Below are 24738 nucleotides of genomic sequence, written 5' to 3' on the forward strand. Positions count from 1 at the left end.
GGTAGTATTAACCATAACAAGTAATAATCAATAAATCGATTAATAATAAAGGATCGTATCATTGGTCAGTTATTGATTAATCAGGCCTGAATGAACAGTTTCACTCTCCTCTCCACTGTAGATATATTTCCTTGGGAGCTGATTGGCCGCGAGTCACAACATGGGCGGGCTCACGCCTTGTCTACCGTCGGTGATTGGTTGTTTTTTACGGCGGAAGGAAGACGATCTACGTTCCTCATTGGGCAGAATCGTCACACGGCGCTTCGTCTGATTGGTCCGTACAGCTGGCGCGAGAGGTTTCCCTCAAAGTTTTGAATTTTCAAACTGGATTCTTGATTCTCCGCTGACCCGCAGGCAGCTTTTGTCCGGAGTTAGCACCGAGCCGGTGATTGAAGTAGTTTTATAAGCGTTCGTCGGTTCACACAGGAAGAATGTCTGACCCACTGAAGGTAACTGAACGCTCATGTTTGTGTTTGCTGCTCGCGCACGGTGGAGCTATAGCTAACAGCTATTACTACTGCTGGCCGAACGATTAACTCCATGCTAACGGCCAAAGTTAGCTAGCTGACGTCGCACAGTAGCTTACAACATTAACGTTAACTATTGTTGTCGATACTTTAAAAAGCAAAGATAGATGATGCTAAACGCACCGGTCAAGAAAACAACAGTTCTCCATGAGTGCATTGAGAAAAGTAGTGTCGCCCCCTCCCAGACACATGGTCAAAACAAATGATCCGCACTAGGCAGCTAGTTAGCTAACGCCACATTTCTATAATAATCTACTTCATGTAACAACGTTACACACAAACTGTAATTTACAGTTATCACAACCGAATTAAAAGCCTGTTATCCCTAATTCTATTTCCCCTTCTGTTGTGTCATTAAGCATCTCAGTGAACCAGGTCCCAGGAGACTACATAGTTTATTTGGTGTGTTTAGCTAACAGCCTGAGTTTTCCTCCTTGTCCACATCAAAGCTCAAGATTCAAACAGTTGATAGGAGACTGTTTGAGTGTTTTCTGCCACTGCTGATGTTGCTTTGTAACACAGACTGAATTAGAAACCCTGCTGCTGCCTTGACTGCAGTGAGATGACATTCACATTGCATTGGATTCTGTCACTTTCAGCCAACCTTCTTTGAAAACAAGCCGTTGCTAAAGACAAAGAAAGATCCCAAGCGGCTGTCGGTGGAGAGGATCTACCAGAAGAAGACGCAGTTGGAGCACATCTTGCTTCGGCCGGATTCCTACATCGGCTCAGTGGAGCCTGTCACCCAAGTAAGAAGTCCCACAGCAACAATACCTGAAGAGCTTCTCTAACTAACTTCTATTGATTTAAAAAGACCTCTGATATATTTCACAGGAGCTAATGTCACTAATGCACTGGCTGCAAAGTTGCATGGGGTCACTAACAAGATTAAAGCCTCAAAGCTTCATATTATATGAATTTATGCATCTTTATCCTTTTTTCTTTAGCAAATGTGGGTGTATGATGAGGGTGTTGGAATGACCTGCCGTGATGTAGCATTTGTGCCCGGTCTTTACAAGATTTTTGATGAGATCCTTGGTGAGTGATCAGCTCTCATACTTTGGTATGGTACACATTCCAAATAGACAAACTGTTTGCCACCTACTATAATGAATCAATTTGTGTTTATATTCGTCCTACAGTTAATGCAGCGGACAATAAGCAGAGGGACAAGAGCATGTCCTGCATCAAAGTCAATATTGATGTGTGAGTAATATGATACTGTACACCCAGAATGTTTTATATTCTTACCCCAGTGTCCCCTGCAGTCAAAAAAGTTGCTCTCCTTGTGTTCCTTGAAGAATATAATGAAATATCTGTGTACGTTTTTCCTCCTAGTGAAAACAACACCATCAGCGTGTGGAATAATGGGAAGGGTATTCCTGTGGTGCAGCACAAGGTGGAGAAGGTCTTTGTGCCTGCTCTCATCTTCGGACAGCTCCTCACCTCCAGTAACTATGATGACGACGAGAAGAAAGTCACTGGTGAGACTAGTTGTGAAACCTCAGTTTTGTTTTGATGACAGTGTCAATGCCAACCTATCTAGTTGAACAGTTTATGAAATGCAACTTTATCAATAAGTGCTTGAGAATGACGAGTACATGTGGTGGTAATGCCAGTGCATGAAAGTACATATGAAGCAAAGTGAAGCAAACCCTCAACATTTGAATTATATGTGCAGATCAAAACTTGTTTTTTTCTTGTCATTATGGAGGGGTTGAAAAACTGAACATCGGGTAGTAAACAGAATTTAGAGCAACATATAGAGCGTAGAATAAACTTCCCAGCAATCCTCATCTCTACACCGACACTTGTTTTTTAGGTGGACGTAATGGATATGGTGCAAAGCTTTGCAATATCTTCAGCACAAAGTTCACTGTGGAGACTGCCTGTAAAGAGTCAAGGAAATATTTCAAGCAGGTGAGGAGGAGACTTTCCCCTTTTCTGTTCATCTTCAACCCTAAGTGAAAAATGCCATTTTACTGAATGTCATTGTTTTCTACAGACTTGGTACGACAACATGGGCAGGACAGGAGATGCTGACATCAAACCCTTTGACGGAGAGGAATACACATGCATCACCTTCAGGCCAGATCTACCCAAGTTCAAGATGAGCATCTTGGACAAAGACACGGTGGCACTTATGACCAGGAGGGCCTACGACATTGCTGGATCAACTAAGGGTGTTCGTGTGTTCTTCAATGGCAAGAGGCTGCCAGTAAGTTATGAGACTGTTTCCCTTTTTCGGCAAAGTATGTAGACCACCATTTATTGTTTTTGGTATTTATGAAATCCTTTTTTAACTTTGTAACACAATTGTTACACAGCTTTGTTGTCAGAAGGATTTTAAATGAAGCAAACGGCAATAACCACATCACTGTCTCTAACATTTCTAACTGCCTATCTATTTAATTTGTTTACGCGAGGGGGACAGTGCTCATTAATCAACACACTTAATGCTTTAAATAGCCAGAGTTGGCTGTATGAGTAAATTTTCATCCATTGTCCCTATCTAGTTTTTACAAGGCAATCTGAAATAAAATGATCTGTCTTATAGATGATAAGAATAACACCATCCCTCTTGTTCTCCAGGTTACCGGCTTCCGAAGCTACGTGGACATGTATGTGAAGGACAAGGTGGATGAGCTTGGTGGTGCCCTCACCATCATCCATGAGTCTGTGGATGAGCGCTGGGAGGTCTGCCTCACCATGAGTGAGAAAGGTTTCCAGCAAGTCAGCTTTGTCAACAGTATTGCCACGACCAAGGTAGTGCTTCATTGTAGTGCGTTAACTGTGTGTGTTTGTGCGTTGCAGAGTGATTGATACATGAATCCGGGTTGTGGCCCTCATGCCATACTATCATTTAATTTTTTTGAAGTGATCTATTGGAATACTGATTGTCAATCCTAATTTGATGTATTTCCTCTGCCTTGATAAAATTAAATTCTTCAAGCAGCTATGAAGCATTTTATGGCTGACTGAACTAGTAGAGCAGGGTTCTCTGGCAGCTAAGTACAAGTTTGGCCTCTCTCCCAGCCACTTAGCGTCACTGTGATTAAGACTTATGACATTTATTCCGTAAAAGGGATCTTATGTTTGTCCTTTGGACCTCAGGGAGGGAGGCACGTTGACTATGTGGCTGACCAGGTGGTCGGGAAGCTTATTGAAGTGGTGAAGAAAAAGAACAAAGCTGGGGTGACCGTCAAGCCTTTCCAGGTACATTCATCATAAATATATTGTTTAACGAAGTTCGAATTGAGTGGTTATTGTTTTTATTATTAGAGGAATATCGAGTAGCTGAACTTAAAATATTCCAAATATTCTCTCAACAAAAGATAGGACTAAGTATTCTTCACTCCTTCTCCACGGCAGGTGAAGAACCACATGTGGCTGTTTGTCAACTGCCTGATTGAGAACCCCACATTTGACTCTCAGACCAAAGAGAACATGACACTGCAGCAGAAGAACTTTGGCTCCACCTGTCATCTCAGTGACAAGTTCATCAAACAGGTGATAATAAAAAAACAATGGCATTTTATTCTTTAACTCAAAAGTGTATTTCTTCAGATTCCACTGATTAACCTTCATTTCTGTTCCTCACAGGCCACTTCCTGTGGGATTGTGGAAAGTATAATGAACTGGGTGAAGTTCAAAGCTCAATCGCAGCTCAATAAGAAATGCTCAGCTGTCAAACACACAAAAATCAAAGGGGTGCCAAAACTAGATGATGCTAATGATGCAGGTACCAAACTCATTCTATCCTCTTTAAATACAGTTTTGCAATTTCAAAAGACAAATGATCGGTACTAACCATGGTCTCTGGCAGGTGGGAAGAACTCCATCGGCTGCACACTGATCCTTACTGAGGGAGACTCAGCCAAGACACTGGCTGTGTCTGGGCTAGGAGTTGTCGGCAGGGACCGCTATGGCGTCTTCCCACTGAGGGGGAAAATGCTCAATGTCCGGGAGGCCTCACACAAACAGGTGAGGCCCAGCAGAAATGTGATCATAGTTATTAGATGGCAGCAAACTGTTTTTGCAGATCCATACAGATTCTTAAATGGTAAAGTGCAACACCAGCATAATGAGTTCAATCACAGAAAACCACATTTAGTATGATAATATGAATTAAATATTTTGAGATTAAGGAGAAATTTATCTTTAAAGTTCCTGTACAATTAATTTTTAATCATGTAATTCATTAACTTTAGCCAGCAGCTGAAAGTGAAAATTGTTTGACTCTTCCCTCTCAGATTATGGAGAACGCTGAGATAAACAACATCATTAAGATCCTCGGTCTTCAGTACAAGAAGAACTACAGCGACCCAGAATCCCTCAAGAGTCTGCGTTATGGCAAGATCATGATCATGACAGATCAGGTGGGCTTTCATAATGTGTCTGATCTACTAAACAAATTAGTTTTATTGATTACGAAACCTTGTTGGGTTTTTTTCCCCTTAAGTTTATTACTTGTATTTATCACATTAATATCAATTGACTTTATTGTCTTCCTATGACAGGATCAAGATGGCTCCCACATTAAGGGCTTGCTAATCAACTTCATCCATCATAACTGGCCGTCACTGCTGCGCCATAACTTCCTTGAAGAGTTCATCACCCCCATCATCAAGGTACCGAAACTCACATGTATTGGTTTAAAATTTTGGTTGTAGAGGTCAGTCAATTACAGAGACACATAGTTTGGTTGTATGACTTGTTTCGGCTCTAATCACATAATCATTATTATTATTATTATTGTTGTTGTTATTATTCAAAGTTGGAAAGTAATGTGGAGATGCACTAGATAACTGAGTCATTGTAGATTTTCAGCCCTGATTGTATTTCTAATTTGGGACAACCCTGCCATCTGGTGGCAAGTGTCTGCAACATTCTAATTGTTGATTTTGGTTTGCCTTTTTATTAAATATGTTTGAAATGCTGACATAACAAAATGTGTTTGAAAACGTCTTTTATTTCTCTCTGTAGGCGACTTTCAAGAAAAGTCAGCAGTCTTTCTACAGTATCCCTGAGTTCAATGCATGGAAGGACAGCCAGGCCAACCACAAATCTTGGAAAATCAAATACTACAAAGGTTTGTTACAAACCCCTGTGTGGTAGTAAAGTAGACAAGTAAGCAACTCTTTATACCTGACTACTGTCATGGTTGTTGTTCTCTGTGTGATAATAATTCTTCATCTAAGAAACTATCCTCCTTTATGGACTTTGTCAACACAGGTTTGGGAACCAGCACATCGCAGGAAGCCAAGGAGTATTTCTGTGATATGCAGAGACACCGTATCCCATTCAAGTACTCTGGTCCTGAAGACGATGAAGCTATCACCCTTGTAAGATCTTACACATTGCTTACTCATTTTCATAGACAGTGGGATTTGCGTCCAGAGGGATCACAACAATCTTAAGTAAAAGTTTGTAATGTACACCCACTACATTATACTTTTTAATTCATCACACATTTCTTGCGTGGATATAATTAGTTTTTGGAATTTAAACAATTCAATTCTTGTGTCTTTTTCTAGGCCTTTAGCAAAAAGAAAGTGGAAGAGCGGAAAGAGTGGTTGACCAATTTCATGGTCAACAGGCGCCAGCGCAGAGAGCACAACCTGCCTGAGGTAACACCCAAACCACTGGTAACCATTATGTGAATTAAGTTCTGTTTTCAGTGAAGTTTTACTGTAGTTTTTGTTGTCTCTTCTCAGGACTACCTATACGGTCAGACCACAAAGTCCCTCTCCTATAACGACTTTGTCAACAAGGAGCTGGTACTTTTCTCCAACTCTGACAACGAGAGGTCAATCCCCTGCCTGGTGGATGGTGTGTGAAATGATCATGTTCACCACAAACAAAGAAATGTAACTGATTAGTGAGAGAGTCTAACGTGTGTGCGTGTTTGTTTGGTCAGGTCTAAAGCCTGGCCAGAGGAAGGTGTTGTTCTGTTGCTTCAAGAGAAATGACAAGCGTGAAGTCAAGGTGGCCCAGTTGGCTGGCTCAGTGGCTGAGATGTCGGCGTACCACCATGGAGAGGTGAGATAACTTCACACTTCAATGAGCTCGTTACTCAGTTTACAACATAGTTAACTGTTTGTTAATTTGCTACAAAGCTTTCCTTGGCCGGTTTCGACTGTTGGAAGCGTCATCAACCCCCCCACTCGCTCATTCAAACTTATTTAGCAGTTTCATTAACTAATGATGTAATTCTTCACAACTCATTTGCAGGTCTCTCTGATGATGACCATTGTTGGTTTGGCCCAGAACTTTGTGGGAAGCAACAACATGAACCTGCTGCAGCCTCTGGGTCAGTTTGGAACGAGGTTGCACGGTGGCAAGGACTCTGCCAGCCCTCGTTACATCTTCACCATGCTCAGGTCAGCTGCCGCCTCCATCTACAAAACAGTCTGAACCCTTTGGCCTGCAGCAGTAGTCTACATGGTTTCAGAATGAACAGGAGTCCATTTCTTGATTTGTTTAGTCTGATTAACTTTTAAATCCCTCCTCCTTTCTGGCCCTCCAGCCCTCTGGCCCGCCTTGTTTTCCCACCTGTGGACGACAACCTGCTCAAGTACAACTTTGATGACAACCAGCGCGTGGAGCCAGAGTGGTACATGCCCATCATCCCCACTGTGCTGGTGAATGGTTCCGAGGGTATCGGCACCGGCTGGGCCAGCAAGATCCCAAACTTCAACATAAGAGAGATCATCACCAACATCCACCGAATGCTCAACAACGAGGAGCCGCTGCCCATGGTGAGGACAGGAAGTGGCTGTTGTTGCTCTCTAAAACTGTTGGTACATTCAGACGATGAGGTGGATCTTTTTCTTTTTTTTTTTTTCATAGCTTCCAAACTACAAAGGCTTCAGAGGCACAATTGAGCAGGTGATGGACAACCAGTACATGAACACCGGAGAGGTCGCCATCATTGATTCCAACACCATCGAGATATCTGAATTGCCCGTCAAATCTTGGACACAGGTCAGTCTGTGAAACTTCATCCTTCTTAAAGGTTCAGTGTCTAGAATTTAGTGACATCTAGAGGTGAACTTTCATGTCGCAGCTGGATACTCCTCATCTCACCCTCCCCTTCCCAACATGAAAGAGATCCTGTGGTGAACTTCAGTTGTCATGAAAACTCAAAAGGTTTTAGTTTGTCCAGTTTGGACGACAGTAAAAAAACAATTCAACAAATACCTCTATATGTTGTTTCATGTAATTCTGTGTGGCTTAGGCCTACAAGGAGAACGTGCTGGAGCCAATGTTGAATGGCACAGAGAAGGTTCCTCCTCTGATCATCGACTACAAGGAGTACCACACCGACACCACCGTGCGCTTTGTGGTCAAGATGACAGAAGAGAAGCTGAGAGAGGCAGAAGCTGCTGGCCTCCATAAAGTCTTCAAACTACAGAGTCCCCTCACCTGCAATTCTATGGTAATGGATGCCACATACATGCGCACACCTAATATTCCCAAAACAGAACATAGGTCTTATTGGACCTTGCAATAAAATTTCAAGTACTTCTGAAAAGCATCCTGTTTCCAAATCGTGTTTTTTCTTTGTTTTTTGCAGGTTCTGTTTGACCATGTGGGCAGCCTGAAGAAGTACGAGTCTGTGCAGGATATTCTCAAGGACTTCTTTGAGTTGAGGATGAAGTACTACGTGCTGAGAAAGGACTGGTTGGCCGGCATGCTGGGGGCAGAGAGCGCTAAACTCACCAATCAGGCCCGCTTCATCCTGGAGAAAATCCAGGGCACCCTGGTCATTGGTTAGTGGCATGTTGCAAGTTGTTGTTTAAAGCACACTATGCTGCAATTTAACTCAAAGAAGTGCAAACAAGAACATTTGATATTTGTAAATGTCTGCAGACTAGAAGTTATTTGTAGGAAGGATAATTTTACCTGTAATCTTTTAAACCTAGACTGTGTTTGTGATTTTTTTTTTTTCCCTGATCAAAAGCATCAACACTGTTTACTTACTTGTAGAGAACAAGCCAAAGAAGGAACTGATCCGCATGCTGCAGCAGATGGGTTACGACTCAGACCCAGTCAAGGCCTGGAAACAGGCTCAAGAGAAGGTGAGACACTTTGATTCAAATGGTTTTCAGTGAGTAATGTTGAATACTCAGCCTCCACTGGTGCAAACCCAATTCTTTATTTGTTTTCATGCGTGTAGAACGAGGAGGAGCTGGAGGAGGGAGATGAGGAGGAAGGAGCAGAGAAGGAAGACCCTAGTGCGCCGGATTACAACTACCTACTCAGTATGCCCATGTGGTTCCTGACCAAAGAGAAGAAAGAGGAGCTGTGCAAACAGAGGGATGCTAAGGTGGGATGCCACAAGCTCACTGATGGTCAAAATCCAAAGTTTTCAATTGGACACTTTCATCTAAACTTTGCCATTTTTTGACTCAACTGCTGTTCTACAGATGACAGAACTGAACACCCTGAAGAAGAAGAATCCAGCAGACTTGTGGAGGGAAGACCTTGCTGCTTTCTCTGAGGAACTTGTGGTATTGACACTTCTTCTTTTCTCATAATGTGGCTAATTGACATATATCATTGTAACATATTGAGTGTTGATGGACATTATGAAACTCTAATTACATCCAGAGTTGTCTCCATTAAACTTTCCCCTCCTTAATCAGATCTTGTTCTGCCTTATTCTTAGCGCGTTGAGGCAAAAGAAAAGGAGAGTAACGCCATGCCTGCCGGAAAGGGGACTGGAAAAGGCAAATCAGTGAAGGTGAAACAGGAGACTCTGCCCACACCCCAGGGCCGCCGCGTCATCCCGCGGGTCACCAGCACCATGAAAGCTGAGGCCAACAGGAAGGCTGATCTCAAGAAAGGAGAAAGCAAGAGGGGCAAGAAGATCAAGGTGGGTCTTTTCAAAGTTCGTGTCTCTTGAAGATCGTTATTTGTGAATTAGGGCGGTAGTTGAATCATCCCACTTGTTGTCTGTATCTTGCTATAGCACAATCCCCAACTGATTGTAAGATGTTGCTTGACTTTATTTCTGTTATTGCAGAGTGAAGATGTTGTGGTGAAGATGGAGTTTGGCGAAGATGCAGAGAACACGGAGCCAGCTGAGGAGCTGGGCTTGGCTGCACGGCTGAGCAAGAAAACTAAAACTCAGCCAAAAGAAAAAGGTGGAGAAAATGTCTCTCATACCAGTTAGAAATGTTCCACTACAATGTTTTGATTTTAATCTAGTGCCGAGGCGAACACAGACCATGTGACCTTTTGTTTGCGCCAACTCTGATGAACAGTTTTCTTTTGAAAGCCAAAATTGAGATTTCCCAAATTCAGTTTCACACAGGCCACCAGCTAAATAAATCATTTTGCCGTTCAGAGATGAGACATGACAAATACCCACAGTTTGTGAGTTTAATAGCAGCTTTCTTCTCAAAGTACTGTAGAGAAGCGTCATCGCATTTGTATTAAAAATTACTAAAACAAAACGTGTTTCTCTGCAGCCGCGTCAAAGACAGGCAAGCAGTCCACTATTCAGTTCAAGCCTGTTGCCAAGAAGCCCAAGAATGACCCGTGGTCTGAGAATGAGTCTGAAGATCTGTCCATCAGTGACATGGAGACAGAGGAGGTGGTTGTCGCCAGGGAGCGCGTTGAACGTAAAACTAAAGGTAAATCTGTGACCCCAATGTCCCTCATCACTAATAGATAAGACGGGTGGATTGTGACATTTCTCATTTAATGAAAAGACTCATACGCACTGAATACTCCACAGATTGTTTTTTTTTTTGTTTTTTTAAGTGCTTCCCTTCCCCAGACCATGAGACGAAATCGGAACATTCCAGACTTGTTTTAGTATTTTGAATTAAAACACAGATAGAACTAATTTCCTGAGCTCTCTTATCTCAATCTAATTCTAACTTGATGACTCATATATTATGAGGTGGACTCTTGCATAACAAACTTAAAAAAAAACCGAATTGTAAAAACAACCCTTTCTGTTGCTTACTTCCTCAGCTGCTGTAAAATACAGCATGTCTGACAGTGAAGATGAATTTGAGGACTGGGGGAAGAAGGATGCTCCAAAAAGGAAAGCAGTTATCAGTGATGACGATACCAGCTTTGCCCCAGACCCCAGCACCATGGCCGACAGTGAAATGGACTCTCCAGCGCCACCACCTAAAGTCCCAGAACCTGCGTGAGTATCAGACAACAGCCTCGATAAAATAAATAAAGCTTCTTTCACATTGAGTTTCACGTTAAGTTTATTTACCACATATTTCATAATTTCTTTTCAGGAAGAAAGTGACAAAGAGCAAACCAATAGTGAAAAAGGCTGAAACCAAGTCGAGCTGTAAGTGATTTCACAGCAGACCCGTGTGATGAGTCTGATGAAATGTTGAGCTTGATATTCAACTGTTTTCTCTCTGTGGATCTGTTCAGCTCAGTCAGATGATCAGTTGCCTCCGTCCAAGGCTCCAGTTCAACGCAAAACCAAAGAGGCTGCGCCCAAGAAAGCTGCCGCTGCCAAGAAACCAGCTGCTCCCAAGAAACCAGCTGCTCCCAAGAAGAAGGCTGCAGGTATTTATGTTCAGGATCATTTCATTAAAGGGGCAATTTTCATTAAAAAGTCCAACATGCAAATGTCCCAGATTTAGTCAGGCAGGCTACTTTATAACTGCAGGTTGAAAAAAACACAAATTACACATTAACACGTGTAAATATATAAATACAAATGAGTAGTAAAACAATAGTAACACACTAGTATGAAGAGCTTAGTGCGGCTTATATCGTACAGGCTAAAGATCGCATGTATAGTTTAAATTTGAAAGTTGTCATGCGTTATTTTATATTAACAGTAACGACACTCTCAAAAGTTAAATTGTAATATGTGTAATATACTTCTTGGAATCGTATAGATCAGACACTTAAGGTGGGGGTTAAATCCTCAGCTAATTACCATATCTCAGTGTGGTTTGTTTTTCCTGTTCATTCCTCTTAGATGTGAAGCAGCCGTCTATCCTGGACGCTCTCTCTAAGCCCAAACCTTCTTCCAAAACTGCCGCCAAGACCGTCCCTTCATTTGACTCCAGTGACTCAGAAGCCGAAGTTAAAGCTACAAAGGCAAAGCCCGTTCTCAAGCGGAAAAAAGTCGTCAGTGACGACTCCGACAGCAGCTCCGACAACCTCATGTCACGCCTCAAGGCCAAAACGACCGCCGGCAGCAAGGTCAGCGTTCACACAGAATTCTGATTTTCCAAGGAAGTCTCTAGAGGCTTTCTATACTTATTCAGAGATTTTTGAGTCTATTAACACCTTGTTTGTGCCTGAATATTTTCCATTGTATAGAAAACAAAGAAATGGGAAGAGGATGACAGCTTCCAGGTTTCAGATCAGGAGACGTCAGCACCTCCCAAAGCCACAGCACCGCGGGACAAGCCCTCACGTGCCCGCAAACCTGTGACCTACAACCTGGACTCCGACTCAGATGGAGACTTTTAAATTTTTGCATTTAAGTCAGTGTCCATTTTATACTGAGTTGTTGCACAGCAAAGAAAACCGAAGTTTAAAAATATTTGATGTGTTGTTTGCTTGGACCTGGTTCTATCTGTGTGTCAACCAAGTTTTAAGCCTTAAATTGAATTTCTTGAAAGTTCCTCTTTTTATAACCCCCCTTTGTCTTTCCCTGTAAATATTTCAATGGCTGTTTGTTTTATATGTTGAAGAATAAAGCTAACATGTTTGTACTGATTTGTATTTTTGTGGAAATTTGATTTGCATGAAAATCTTGCTCGACCGGTGACGTCTAATGAAACATTTCACCGATTCTGTTTGTACAAGTCCGGGTCTCATGAGTGTGTAAGGAGGGGAGGAACCTCTGTGACATGTGGTAGATTCACTGAGGAACGGGTCATTTGGAAATATGAATGGGTGAGTAACATTTTATTTTTACATCAGGAGTTAGTGATTGTTTTTTATTCACAAGTTGATCATTGACAGTTGAAGTTATCAGAGTAATCAGCCGCAATAAAACCAGGTAATCATTTGTGATAATGATGCAGAATGGAGTTTACAGTAAATGCAGGCTGGCTGGTGTAGTCTTTGATTCACAGGTTCAAAGGCACATTGTCATTGAGAAGTAGTGACTGAACAAATCCTAAACTTAGAACCCCTGAGCTCAAAGACGTGTTGTGATGCCAGTGATTGCAAACGTTAATCAGAGCTTGCTTCAGTCGGTTTACATTTTCTCCTGTAAGCCCATGTGACCAGGGAAACCGGTGGTACAGTTTAGAACAGATCCTTCCTGTCATTTAGGAAACCCTTTGAAAATGCTCAAAACTCAGCCTTTCTTTGGGTAAACATCACTTCTGTCAGGGACTCTAGTGGGTGAGGAATTTCCTTAAACAGTCGCCGCCCTTTCAATTATAAGCACCGGCAAAACCTCGATCACAGGCCATTTGGAGCAAGTGAGAGCAACACAAGTCGCTGTGGACGTGAGCTTAACACCTGGATTGGATGTGATTTTTATTTGTTTGAGGATTCCTTCGGTTAATCCCGGTCATACCTGTGTGGCAGGAGATAAACGAGAAGAGCCCCAGACAGGATTTTTAAGGCTTATTGGAGGGTTTAGGTTGTGTGTGTCTCTGAAACACCTTTTGCTGAACCTGTTCTGTCGTCTGACTGCATCTGAGTCAAGCCAGCCGGTGTTCTTCCACAGGTTGCAGCTTGTAAGTGACTGAGACTGAATTCATCTTGCTTAAGCCCTCACAACTCCAAATGAAACCTATACTTATGGGTATAGTACAGACCAGTGTTGCTGTTGTATTCCTTGAAGTGCTGTTATTGCAGGTTGTATAATCATGTTTTACTTTTGGTTCCAGGTCTTTGGAATCTCACCTGCTATCACTGATTCAGATGCATGAGTCGTGGACCAAACTTTGACCTGCAGATCAGTCTCACTTTGAGTCATGAAATTGGGATAATTGGAGACTGTACTTTCTGTTTGCTGCCAGAGGCAGCTTTCACTCTGAGAAGGAAAGGTTGATAAATCTCCAGGCTCCTAAGAATCTGTACCCAGGACAGTGCTGCGATCATGGGGGAATGGAGCTACCTCGGCGAACTCTTCAACAGCCTACAGGCCCAGTCGCCGATGCTTGGCCGTTTCTGGCTCTTGCTCATGCTTGTGTTCAGGATACTGATCCTGGGAACCGTCGCCAGTGACTTGTTTGACGACGAGCAGGAGGAGTTTGCCTGCAACACCCTCCAGCCGGGCTGCAAGCAGGTGTGCTACGACATGGCCTTCCCCATCTCCCAGTACAGATTCTGGGTGTTCCACATTGTCCTCATCGCCACCCCATCTCTGGTCTTCCTCATGTACGCCATGCACCACCACAACAAGAGGGACGGCCGCTCCCAATCCAGCCAAATCAGCAGCCAGCAGCGCAGACAGGACCGACGTATACGGATGCTCTACATGGTCAACGTGGCCTTTCGCTTAGTGGCAGAAGTTGGCTTCCTGGTGGGGCAGTGGCTGCTGTATGGCTTCAAGGTGGAGGCCCAGTTCCCCTGTAGCCGCTTTCCCTGCCCCTACACAGTGGACTGCTTCACCTCCCGCCCTGCAGAGAAAACCATCTTCCTCTGCTTCTACTTCGTTGTTGGGGTGATATCAGCCATTTCCAGCTGTGCTGAGTTTCTCTACGGCTCCATGAAGTGGTTTTGCGCGGGCCAGAAGCCCTTCCCTGTCGAGCGTTCCTGCGTCTGCCAGAACCTCCAAAACTACAAGCAAGTGGAGGAGAAGGAGGACGAGAAGGCCAAAGGAAGGACGTTGTCACAGAGTGCACCCGGCAGCATGAGGCTGAAGGGAGGGTCGCAGAGCAGCAGTCGAAAGGGCTCCAGCATCAGGCACAAGCACAAGGCCGGAAAACCAGTGAGCAGCAGAACATTCATGGTGTGAGAGAGTCTCATTTCTCTTTGTAAATTAAATATAATAAGTATATTTTCAATCCCTGTAATTCATTGCATTTCACTCTTAAAGAGTTGAGGAGTTGTTTATAATGGGACACATCATGAGGAAATGCTCGAGAGACAAGACTGATGATAAGACGGATGCGTGCAAGATATTTTTGTCTTGTTTGCTTTAGTTACTCATTACAGACGATAAACAACAGAGGAGGGGAAATCATGTGGATTACTCTTGTGTAACAATGATTTGTTCTTTGTTTTAAAGAGAACTGATTGCACATCCTTGTATTACATCCTGTGTGATGGAAACAAACAACATTTAGAGAACGCAGTGTTATTCTACTGGTTTTGCACATTGAAGTCCGAATCTATAATGACATTAACTGTCTCTGAAACCTGGAAAACAATTTTATTTAAATCTGCATTTTTCCTTTAAGGAAATTCGTTCTTAGGAAATATGCTGATTTATTTTCCTCACAGTTGGTCAATTTTAAAGACTGGAAATAGGAAATAAAATGAAAATGTCTAAACTCATGATAGAGCTGAACTAAAGCACAAACAAAGATTTGCACAATGACTTTACCATGGTCTAACATTTATTTTATATTTATCAGTGTTGTAATTTTTGGTACCTGTTTATAATAATACACTCTTTATAATAAAGGGTTGTAGTTTAAAAATCAGTCGTAAGCCATAATCCAAAACAACTTTTGCATTACCAGGTTGTGATAAGTGCCTTTTTCACTTAACCTCTGAGTGGAACGACCTACAGGAAAACAGCGTTAGAGAATAATTCAAGGTAATTTATAAAAACTTGTTAAGCATCATGAAGCACAATCATTGTATTATTAGCACACAGAATGAATTAGCACCAGCTAAAAGGGATTTTCTCTATTTCTTTCACCCAAATGTTATGATGGCTTGTGACTGGTTTATAAATCCGTAACAGTTATAGATCATGAATATTATTAAACTAATGTGTAAAAACCTACAAATCTCTTATAAAAGGTTTTATCAAAAGAAGTTGAATTCAATGGTAATTCACATTTTAGTCAATCACGTGTCAATATCATGCAACGGCTGCAAGAAATAGTGGGAACACGTTTATCCTTCTGTTTTACTTTTAAATTCAAGTGTCTTTGCAGAAATTATAATGTGATGTATCTCTGCTCTAATCTGCTCTGGCATGTGCATCAGTGTTAATGACTAATAAAACCAGCAGTATCACTTATCATCTGCAAAACATTATCTTGTTGTGGAGGAGGTTTTAACTTCTCCTGATGACTGTGCAGATCTGGATATAGAGTTTAGAAGACTGGTTTCACATCCATCTGTTGAAGAGGAGAAATCTTTAACGTCAGTTTAGCACAAACACGTTCTTACAAGCATGATATATCATGTGTACCACGATGTATTGTTGTATGCAGCTGGAACATGTGTCCAGCACTTAAACTTTCTATTAAACAATTTACCGAGATTCATAGATTTTGTATTTTATGTGAGAAGAAGTATATTTTTGAACTGTTTGTGATTGACCATCCATCCATTATGTATGCCACTTTCACACTTATAGATACAAATATACAACCTTTCATTCTCACGTTCATATATTTAGAGTCCAATGAACCTAAAACCCTATCAGCATGTCTTATTTCACATAACATAAATTCAAAATACATAAAAGTAAAGTGCTTGTGGTGTGTGGTAGAAAGTACTAATGACTTGACATACAAAAAGTACAAAACAAAACATCATCAATATAATTTATATATTAATATTAAGGAGAAATAAATGATATCAAATTCAAAATACTAACCCAAGCAGAGTGTTTTCATATCTGTGACAGTTGAATTTGCTGGGTTCTGCTTTTGTCTCATTTGAGAAATATTTGAACATTTCATATAAAAAGCTTTGTACTTGTACCCTGAAAAGAGGATATTTGAGTTTTCTTTGTACAGACACAGTTTTTTCTTTGAGGCATTTGAATATGTTATGCAAGCTTGTATGTAGGTTACAGTGATGCTGTTGTTACGTTGCACCAAACCTCCATATCTCTCTCTTTTACGATTGAAGTTTATTATCCGAAAGCAAATCAACCACCTGCAGAACAAGCATCGTAACACGTGCACCAAACCTGAAAATACGTCGTAAAATCATAATCATCAAACCACATATTTGTTCAGTAAAGCAAACATGTTGCATGTAGGTGCATTTGGTTGACAGACGGTGGCAGCAGAGGAGCAGGAAATGACGCTGGCGTGAATAATGAAGCTCTCATCCTCAGTGAGATGACTTCATCTGCTGCTGCACATCATTCCTCTGACAGATTCCACTATTCGGAGTCATAACGAGGGCATCTGACACCGAGGCTGACGACTCACGCGTCCTGTAACAATGTCATGTCTCATTCAGCCGCTCCACCTTTAAAAACAACCCCACAGCTCCATGTGAACTGTGAATGAGCTGAATCTGTAGCTTTTTAATGATTATTCCATATTTACGATATGAGGAAAACATGATCGACCTTTGACGGCTCCAGAGGTCACAGATCCAAGTGACTCACGTGAACACAAAGTCATCTGAACACCCTGCAAACAGGTTTATTTTTGACTCTCACACACACACACACACACACACACACACACCTCCTGCTGTTCCCTGGACGCATCATATATGCAGATTGCATAGCGGTGCAGGCTCTTTGATGTGCATAGAACAGAATTCTAGATGTGTTTTATATAACCACTCCAGAGGGAAGGAAAGCGAAGTCGAAGAGGATTACCATCAAAACTTTTCCCCATTTCCTTTTGTGTGCCTGTGTCTCTACCTCCTCAAGTCGGCCTTGTCAAGCTGGAAGTCTGCCTGTTTCTCTCTCTGTCTATATCTTCTTCTCCCCAGACGTTCTCTCTCTCTTTCTCTTCTTCTTCTCTTTTTTTTCCATGCCTTTCCATTCTTCGCTCTGTCTTTTCTGAATCCGAGGAGGCCTCGCTGCTGGAGTTTGTCTCAAAGAAAATGTAGGTCATCTGTTTTCAGCGACTCCCTTCACACCAACACACCAGAGGAGGGGAGGGAAAAGTGATAACATCTTTCTGTGCTGCACACACACACACACACACACACACACACACACACACACACAGCCATGTCTAAATGACTTTGTATTGCATTCCATTGATTTCCGTGAGACTCCCAGTTACTACTTTCCTAAACTTTAACCTAACCTTAACCCAAACCTAATCTAACTCTAACCTAAACCTAACTCTAACCTAATCTTAACTAAACCTTAACCTAAAGCTAAACCCAAACCTGATCAACCTTAATTTAGAACCTGACTTAAACCTTAACCTGACCATGAACCTAAAACTAACTTTAACCTTTACCCAAGCTTAACCTAAGACTAAATCTTAACCTTAACATAAAGCTAAATCCAAAATCCAATTAATAAACCTTAAACTAGAACCTGGCCTTAACTTAATCCTAACCTTAACCTTACCATAAACCTAAAAATAACTTAACCCATGCTTAACCTAGAACTAAATCCTTTTCCTAACTTAACCTTAACCCAGACTTAATCTCAAGCTAAACCTAACCAAAACCTAAACTTAACCTTAACCTAAACCCAAACTTAACCTAATCTTAAACATGTCCTCACCATATGATTCATGTTATGGGGACTTGATTTTTGTGCCCATAATGAAGTCAAGTCCCCATAAAGTAACTGTAACAAACAGATTATGGTCCCCACAATGTTAGTAATACCTGGAGTGTGTGTGTGTGTGTGTGTGTGTGTGTGTGTGTGTGTGTGTGTGTGTGTGTGTGTGTGTGTGTGTGTGTGTGTGTGTATGGTCCGCTCCACTGGGGGCTATGTCAACACTCACCTGAGCTGACTGACAGCTCCACATGCCGCCTCTCTGAGCATCTCACCTTCTGCTGAGTCACGGGGGGACAGCACTGAGAAGACTGTGTTTTTCAAGAAGCATCATTCCTGTAGTTTGCTCCCTTTGCTCCACACAGATACTAGTAACAGCTCACTCTGCTGCATTAGGCTCTGATTTGGTTTATTCACGGCACAGTGCCCAGTCAGTTCTCAGCAGCTTGTTTACTGGAGTTCTGCAGAACTTGTGACCCAGTAGTGTTGACTCCAGTCAAGTGAGGATACACGCACCAGCATTTCAGAAGAAATGAACAACAATGTGCAATCATTTGCGAGGAGGTTTCCTCTGCTTGTCTTTTCCTTCAATTCATTAAAAAAACAAATGATATATTTTGTTATGAGCTGAAGTTGCTAAATCTTCAGAGAAAATGTGGCTTGATAAGACAAACACGTTTGTGTATCTGCTGACCTACTGTGGTGCAACGCTGCGATAATTCTCAAACTCAATTTTACACTCACTTTGGAAAAAGCAAGTTGTGCTGTCAGAGATTTTTGAGTTAATTGTCAAAGTGCCAGTTGAACACTTTTTTTCCATCTTCCCTGTAATTGGTTCCACATTAAATGGTCATTTCTAGAAAGCATCCTGTCAAACTGTAGCAAACATCATCAGCTTCTTTCCAGAAAATGTGAAAAGGAAACAATAGAGCATGTTAAAAAAAAAACAATTCAAATCAAATTCCAATGTGAGCATTGGTCCGTGCTGTGTTCGCCTTCATTCTGCTTCACTTTCCATGAGTTGAGATGCTCTCCCTTATGTCTACAAACTCCTGTTGATGTGATGCTTTATTTATTTATTAACAGGTTCAGATTAAACCGTCGGGGGGTAAAATTAGGCATAAACCCCAATTTACACCTGAATGTCACTGTTAGTCACGTCATCGGACCATATGTAAAATGAAGAGCGACACAGAATCGCAAGGCGCTTGTGCTACAGAGGATTCTTTAGAATCCCCTGAAGTGGGCATCAGTGGGGTGGAGGACCATGGTGGTCCTGAGCCCAAAGCTAAAGCTGTTGAAGTCGAGTGCAGGAGAGGGTGGAGACCTGACTCTGAGTGGTAATGTTCATTTAGAGGGTTAGTGAGTGTTGGAGTAAGTTGTAAAACTATCTAACTACCATGAACGTTTTGTAGGTCTGACAGAAATGTCCAATGAATCAATATAATTGATTGATAATATGAACAAAAAAATATTTGTGCATCAGAGGAAAAACCCAGTGTATCACAAAAGTCTAGAGGATTTATCCTCTGAGGAACATAGATGTCAAAACGAAAATTAATGTCAATCCATAAATAAGTGGTTTAGATACTGTATCTCCGTCGATGCCAAAGCAGTGACTTGACACTTCTCATATGATGTCAACACATGCATGGATGTTGTGTGTGAGCGGAGGTGTACCCGCTGCAGAGGAGAGTCCTTTATGACCATCTGTGGCTCTGATGATGACATATGCATCTCTGCGACCTCTGACCCCTGACACACAACTCGCCACGGAGCCGGTTGTGTGTCGCTGAGGACAGCACAGCAGCTTATATCTCTGTCTTCCTCCCTCGAAGCCGCTGAAGCGTGCCGGGCAAGTTTATGGCGTCGCAGAGGAGCTAGGGGTCACCGCACATCACACCTCGCCACTCCATCTCACCCCCCCTCCCCCCCTTAGCCATCCATCTGTACCACCACCCACCCCCCTCCCGTGCCACAGGGCGTGCTGCACTGTGAAAGCAGCATTTACAGTGAAATATCCCTGCTGCCTCCACTCCTCCTCCTCCATCTCCTGTTCTTCTCTGCCCGGGGAGAGTGGGGGGGCTGCAATGAGCATGGTGCACCATCATCTGAACCCTCCACTCCTCCACCCCTCTTTCTCTCATTTTCTCAAGGAAAATATTGTGTAATAAAAAAGCCTTTGGGCTCTCGGCCACAGAGCCATGTTGCATACAGTGACCACAGACAAGAGAGGATGACGCCCGTCTCCCTGCAGACACGATGACTCTGTCTGACGAGGATGATGCGTCCTGGCCGCTCTCTTCGCTCCCAGTGTGTGAGATGGGTTTGATGGCAGTAAAGTAAATTGTTTTGGTTCATTTGTAGTTCTGTGAAGTCAGCACATCTGGGTTCGAAGAGCTTCTTTCCATAACAAGACATCGCATGGGTCGCTGAAGCGGCGGGGCCTGGAACATCGGGTTGCAATATTCTCACAACATGAATGCACAGTGTGCGGGGACAGACGGACTTCATCTGGCTCTGATTTTATCCGTCTCTGATCATTATTTCCATTTAGTGTGCACATTCTTCTAGAAACGGAAAAGGAAATTACTATTCCTCTGTGATGATTTTATCCACAAATGGCTGATGGGTGGGGTGGGTGGATGGATGATAGATGGATAGATGGATAGATGGATGGATGGATGGATGGACGGATGGATGGATGGATGGATGGACAAATGGATGGATGGATGGATGGATGGACGGATGGATGGATGGATGACAGATGGATAGATGGATAGATGGACGGAGGGATGGATAGGTGGATTGGATGGATGGATAGATAGATGGATGGATGGATGGATGGATGGACAGATGGATAGATGGACGGAGGGATGGATAGGTGGATTGGATGGATGGATAGATAGATGGATGGATGGATGGATGGACAGATGGATAGATGGACGGAGGGATGGATAGGTGGATGGGATGGATGGATAGATGTCAAGTCTGGAGGTTGAGCTCTCTCCAATGGTTTCTGTCAAACCTCCATCGGTGCTCACTTGTATTGGATGTCCTTGTTGTCCTCATGGGAGGTTACGTGTGCGTGTGTGCACTCAAGTAAAGGCCCTGTGTGTCCTTGTGAAATTGTGTGAGTGTGTATGCGTGTGTGTGTGTGTGTGCTTCACCCGTGTGTGCAGAGCTGTCCAGAGTGGTGTGCTCAGCAGTCGTGCTCGGCTGCACACTAACACGATGTGACAGGGCAGAAATACCAGTACCAACCGCGCTCTCGCCCACCCACCGTCACACACACCAGCTCTCCTACCCGACACACTCACCATCAACCCCCCTCCACCCTCCACCCACCTCCCCATCACCCCACCCCGCCTGCACACCGCGCCCCCTCCCCATTGGCTGTCTACTTCCGTCACTCCACGTCTTCTGCTCGGAGACAGAACCATAAGCCCTCCGCGTTCCCCCCTCCCCCATTCATATCACCTCACCCAGAAACCCCCTCCCCCCCTCTCCCCTTGTATGCCTTGCTTACGTGGGGTCCTAGTGTGCATCAGTGAGTGACGTGGTATCAAATGGGACATATTATGCAATGTCCCATTATGTAACGCTACATTTTCATATGCTCATCTGCCCAGCCCCTTGAGATGAGTTCCTCCACTTGCTCAGTCTTTCTTCCAATATCCTCCTGCTGGTTTGTTTGCCTCCCAAACGATGAGCCAAGGTGACAGTCACGGCAGGAGATGAGTCATATGACATTTGCGACTGTCGCAGTTTGAACCCTGACCTCTGCTCCTTTGCAGCTGGTGAGTTCAAGCTGACAGGATAAGGAGGAATCTCAAATGCCACACCATCTTCTCCTCTCAACGTCCTGGCGTCACAGGACAAGGAGACACGTTTCTTTAAACCTTCAGTTTCAGGTTTGGGTGAAAGTTGACCTCTTCACTCAGCACCTTGCTTCATATTTATCCCATTACACATTTACACGCCCCGGTGCTGCTGGATAAAGGCCCAGTCTCTGAGCCACTGAGCAGCTCCACTGAAGCCGTTTGAGTTTTCAGTGCCTTGCTCAAGGACATTTCAGCTTCTCTTGTCGAGTGCTGCAGATAATTCAACAATTCTTTTAGTTCAAAATAAAAATAAAAAATAAAATTGAAAAATGTACAAAAAACTGAAATATAACTCCGAATCCCTGATTATTTACCCACTCAGGTACACACACACACACACACACACACACACACACACACACACACACACAGACATATGCATACATTTATACATTATTGACATTAGAAGCCTTGCCATATATTTTCTTTATATCAATCCCAATCAATACGGATATCACATATAGATAGAAGTAGATAATATAGATAATACAAACAGATTATTGTTTACAATTAATCTTCACATTTAAAATCAGAACATTAAAGTTATAATCTATGTAAAAAAATCAACTCTTATAGAGACATGGGTGGTGTAGGTAATGTTTGTTTAGGAGAAATCTGAAAACTATTTTTTCGTCCAATGTATTAGTTTTGACCTGACATTTATTTTGTCTTTTTATAATCAAAGTGGAAAACCAAATTCAGGCAATTTAAGTGTGTACAGACCATGTCAACAACAAGCCTCTCAGAGAGATGAGGGTTTAAAAAATGAGAAAAATGTAGAAATAAATTAACAGTATGAAAGTAAATCTGAAGATAAGCGTGACTCAGAGTGTACGGCTGGAAGAAACTGTTTTTTTTTCATGCATACACAAACCCAGCCAGGCCCATGGAGTTTCAGCTTGAATTTGTTTTTCATCCTTGTCTTATTTTTCTTCCGGTGAACATTTGAAAAAGGTCAGTTTGCACCACGCCAGGTTAAGTAAACACCTGAGCACTTCCTCCACCATGTTGACAGCAAAGATGGCAGCCTGAAAGAGGAGGAGAGGGGATTAAAGCCACAGTTACAGCGACAGCATCCCTCCCTCCTTCTGCCACTTTGACCTTTTACACAGCAGAATCTATATTAAGACTGAACACCCTGTTTTTATTTTCTTTCTGCATCACTCTCCCTCTCACCTCTCCTACCCTCTGTGAGCTTACGTGTTCTTTCTCCCCCTCCTCATTCTCCTCAATTTCTCCTCGCCTCCCTCCATTCTGTGTTTTTCTCTATCCTCAGGGAGACAGCTGCATGCACAAGCTTTGTGGATCACTGAGCTTCAAGACACCGTCTCTAAAAATTGCTCCGTTTTTCCACAAAGCATTTTTCTAAAGCGCCGCATGAGCAGGACGGCCGGCTGGCTTCGACCTGATGCTGCAGATTCCTGCCTCGAGTTTGTTCCGCGAGCTGGCATTCGTGTCACAAAGACAGATCAGGCTTTGATGCATTATTGATTTAATATGATTTCCTTGTCCCAGTCATACATCATTAAGTCACATTTGGTTTTTAAAGTACTTTAAAGGAGGCAGTTTTGGGTCATAACATCAACGCGACGTGAATTTTCTATTTCTGATGTGTAAAAATTGAGCAGCGGTGACGCCAAGCTCGTCTTTTCCAGGTTTCATCTACATTAGTGTAAGTTTCACAGCAGCACAGCCCTGGAGGCATCCATCTTGGATCCTCTCCAGTCCAGTAGAGGCGTTGATGGAGAGGCGGGTGGGTGGAGGGTGCTGGTGGAGACTACATTTTGGCTCCCTTCCAGTCCAGTGGGCATGAAGCAGGCCTCAGAGGCTCCTGGGATTTCCCTTTACACCAAACCCCTCTGCCCTCCATTAACCAATTAGAGAAGAGAATTGCATAAGTGGACATATAAAAGGCTGCGTGCAGGCTGCAGGGGAATAAATCTGGAGTTACGGGAGTCACGTAGTAGAAACGTCATGGGAAAGTAGATGATGGAGCAAAGGTACAGAGAGGGAGGAAACAGTGGAATGCAAATGCACAAACACAGAGAACATCATGAGGTAGCAGCCCTCAGTCGGCTCCGATGCATCTGATTCACATTCCACTCTCAAATGTGTGCCGCTGAACGCACAGGCCCGTGATAGATGTTTATGAGCTAATGTCAATTTTCTTGTGTGAATTTACTGTCAGTGGATGATGAATGCACTCAATATCGCTGGTTATTCATCTCATATATTTCTCTGCAACAGCCTCCCATTGCAGAACAATGTCTCGTGTGCACCAATAGGTGTCGACATTGCCCAGCTTGTCACTGAGGTGATCAGGCCAGGGGGGAGAGAGAGAGGGAGAGAGCTCCCTTTTGAAAACTACTGGAGCATGATGTGGTGTAACGCTGCATTGTTGCCATAGCTCTGTCAGAGTGAGTGTGACAGAAACAAAGACATCTTTCTGTGTGTGTGTTCGTATAAATTTTACAGGTTCATGCATAAACAAGTAGTGTTTTGTGTGCAGATGCTAAGTTCAGAGAGTGCACGGCCTGCACTCAGATGAAATCAGGTGACAGGTGAAGGACGCCACACGTACGCACAGTGTCACTTCACCCTCGTCGTCAGCCTTTTATGTTTGTGCCTGTGTGCGCCCGTCCTTGTCCTGGCCATGCTCCTGTAAGAGACCCACATCAATTCATACGGGCCTCTTGCCCTTTTCCCGGGGCTGCCTGGGAAATGTGATGTGACATGTGGGATG

At 43.0% G+C, this 24738-nt stretch overlaps 2 protein-coding genes across 2 annotated transcripts; both read left to right on the forward strand.

Moving 5' to 3' along the window:
* Positions 1 to 268: 268 nt before the first annotated feature.
* top2a (DNA topoisomerase II alpha) lies at positions 269 to 12254 on the forward strand. The gene is made up of 35 exons (XM_020083325.2): positions 269 to 449; positions 1127 to 1276; positions 1475 to 1565; positions 1670 to 1733; positions 1866 to 2011; positions 2350 to 2447; positions 2533 to 2745; positions 3120 to 3293; positions 3642 to 3743; positions 3900 to 4037; positions 4131 to 4269; positions 4354 to 4511; positions 4781 to 4906; positions 5048 to 5158; positions 5514 to 5619; positions 5763 to 5872; positions 6065 to 6157; positions 6245 to 6359; positions 6448 to 6569; positions 6762 to 6910; positions 7057 to 7288; positions 7380 to 7514; positions 7768 to 7968; positions 8107 to 8302; positions 8520 to 8611; positions 8710 to 8859; positions 8960 to 9043; positions 9202 to 9408; positions 9559 to 9679; positions 10007 to 10171; positions 10518 to 10698; positions 10799 to 10854; positions 10944 to 11081; positions 11503 to 11729; positions 11850 to 12254. The coding sequence occupies exons 1-35, from the start codon at positions 432 to 434 to the stop codon at positions 12000 to 12002; spliced, it is 4761 nt and encodes a 1586-aa protein (XP_019938884.2). The 5' UTR covers positions 269 to 431; the 3' UTR covers positions 12003 to 12254.
* Positions 12255 to 13444: 1190 nt separating this feature from the next.
* LOC109626833 (gap junction delta-3 protein) lies at positions 13445 to 15933 on the forward strand. The gene has a single exon (XM_020083020.2). It carries the CDS (start codon positions 13594 to 13596, stop codon positions 14452 to 14454), a length of 861 nt encoding a protein of 286 aa, XP_019938579.2. The 5' UTR covers positions 13445 to 13593; the 3' UTR covers positions 14455 to 15933.
* The last annotated feature ends 8805 nt before the right edge of the window (positions 15934 to 24738 follow it).

The sequence above is a fragment of the Paralichthys olivaceus genome, chromosome 21 (genome assembly GCF_024713975.1).
Source record: "Paralichthys olivaceus isolate ysfri-2021 chromosome 21, ASM2471397v2, whole genome shotgun sequence".
Taxonomy (NCBI): Eukaryota; Metazoa; Chordata; class Actinopteri; order Pleuronectiformes; family Paralichthyidae; genus Paralichthys; species Paralichthys olivaceus.

Coding starts and splice junctions, on each gene's coding strand:
- LOC109626833 (XM_020083020.2), top strand. CDS start 13,594: ATGGGGGAATGGAGCTACCTCGGCGAACTCTTCAACAGCCTACAGGCC.
- top2a (XM_020083325.2), top strand. Junction 1,734..1,865: donor ATCAAAGTCAATATTGATGT/GTGAGTAATATG, acceptor TTTTCCTCCTAG/TGAAAACAACACCATCAGCG. Junction 7,969..8,106: donor CCCTCACCTGCAATTCTATG/GTAATGGATGCC, acceptor TGTTTTTTGCAG/GTTCTGTTTGACCATGTGGG.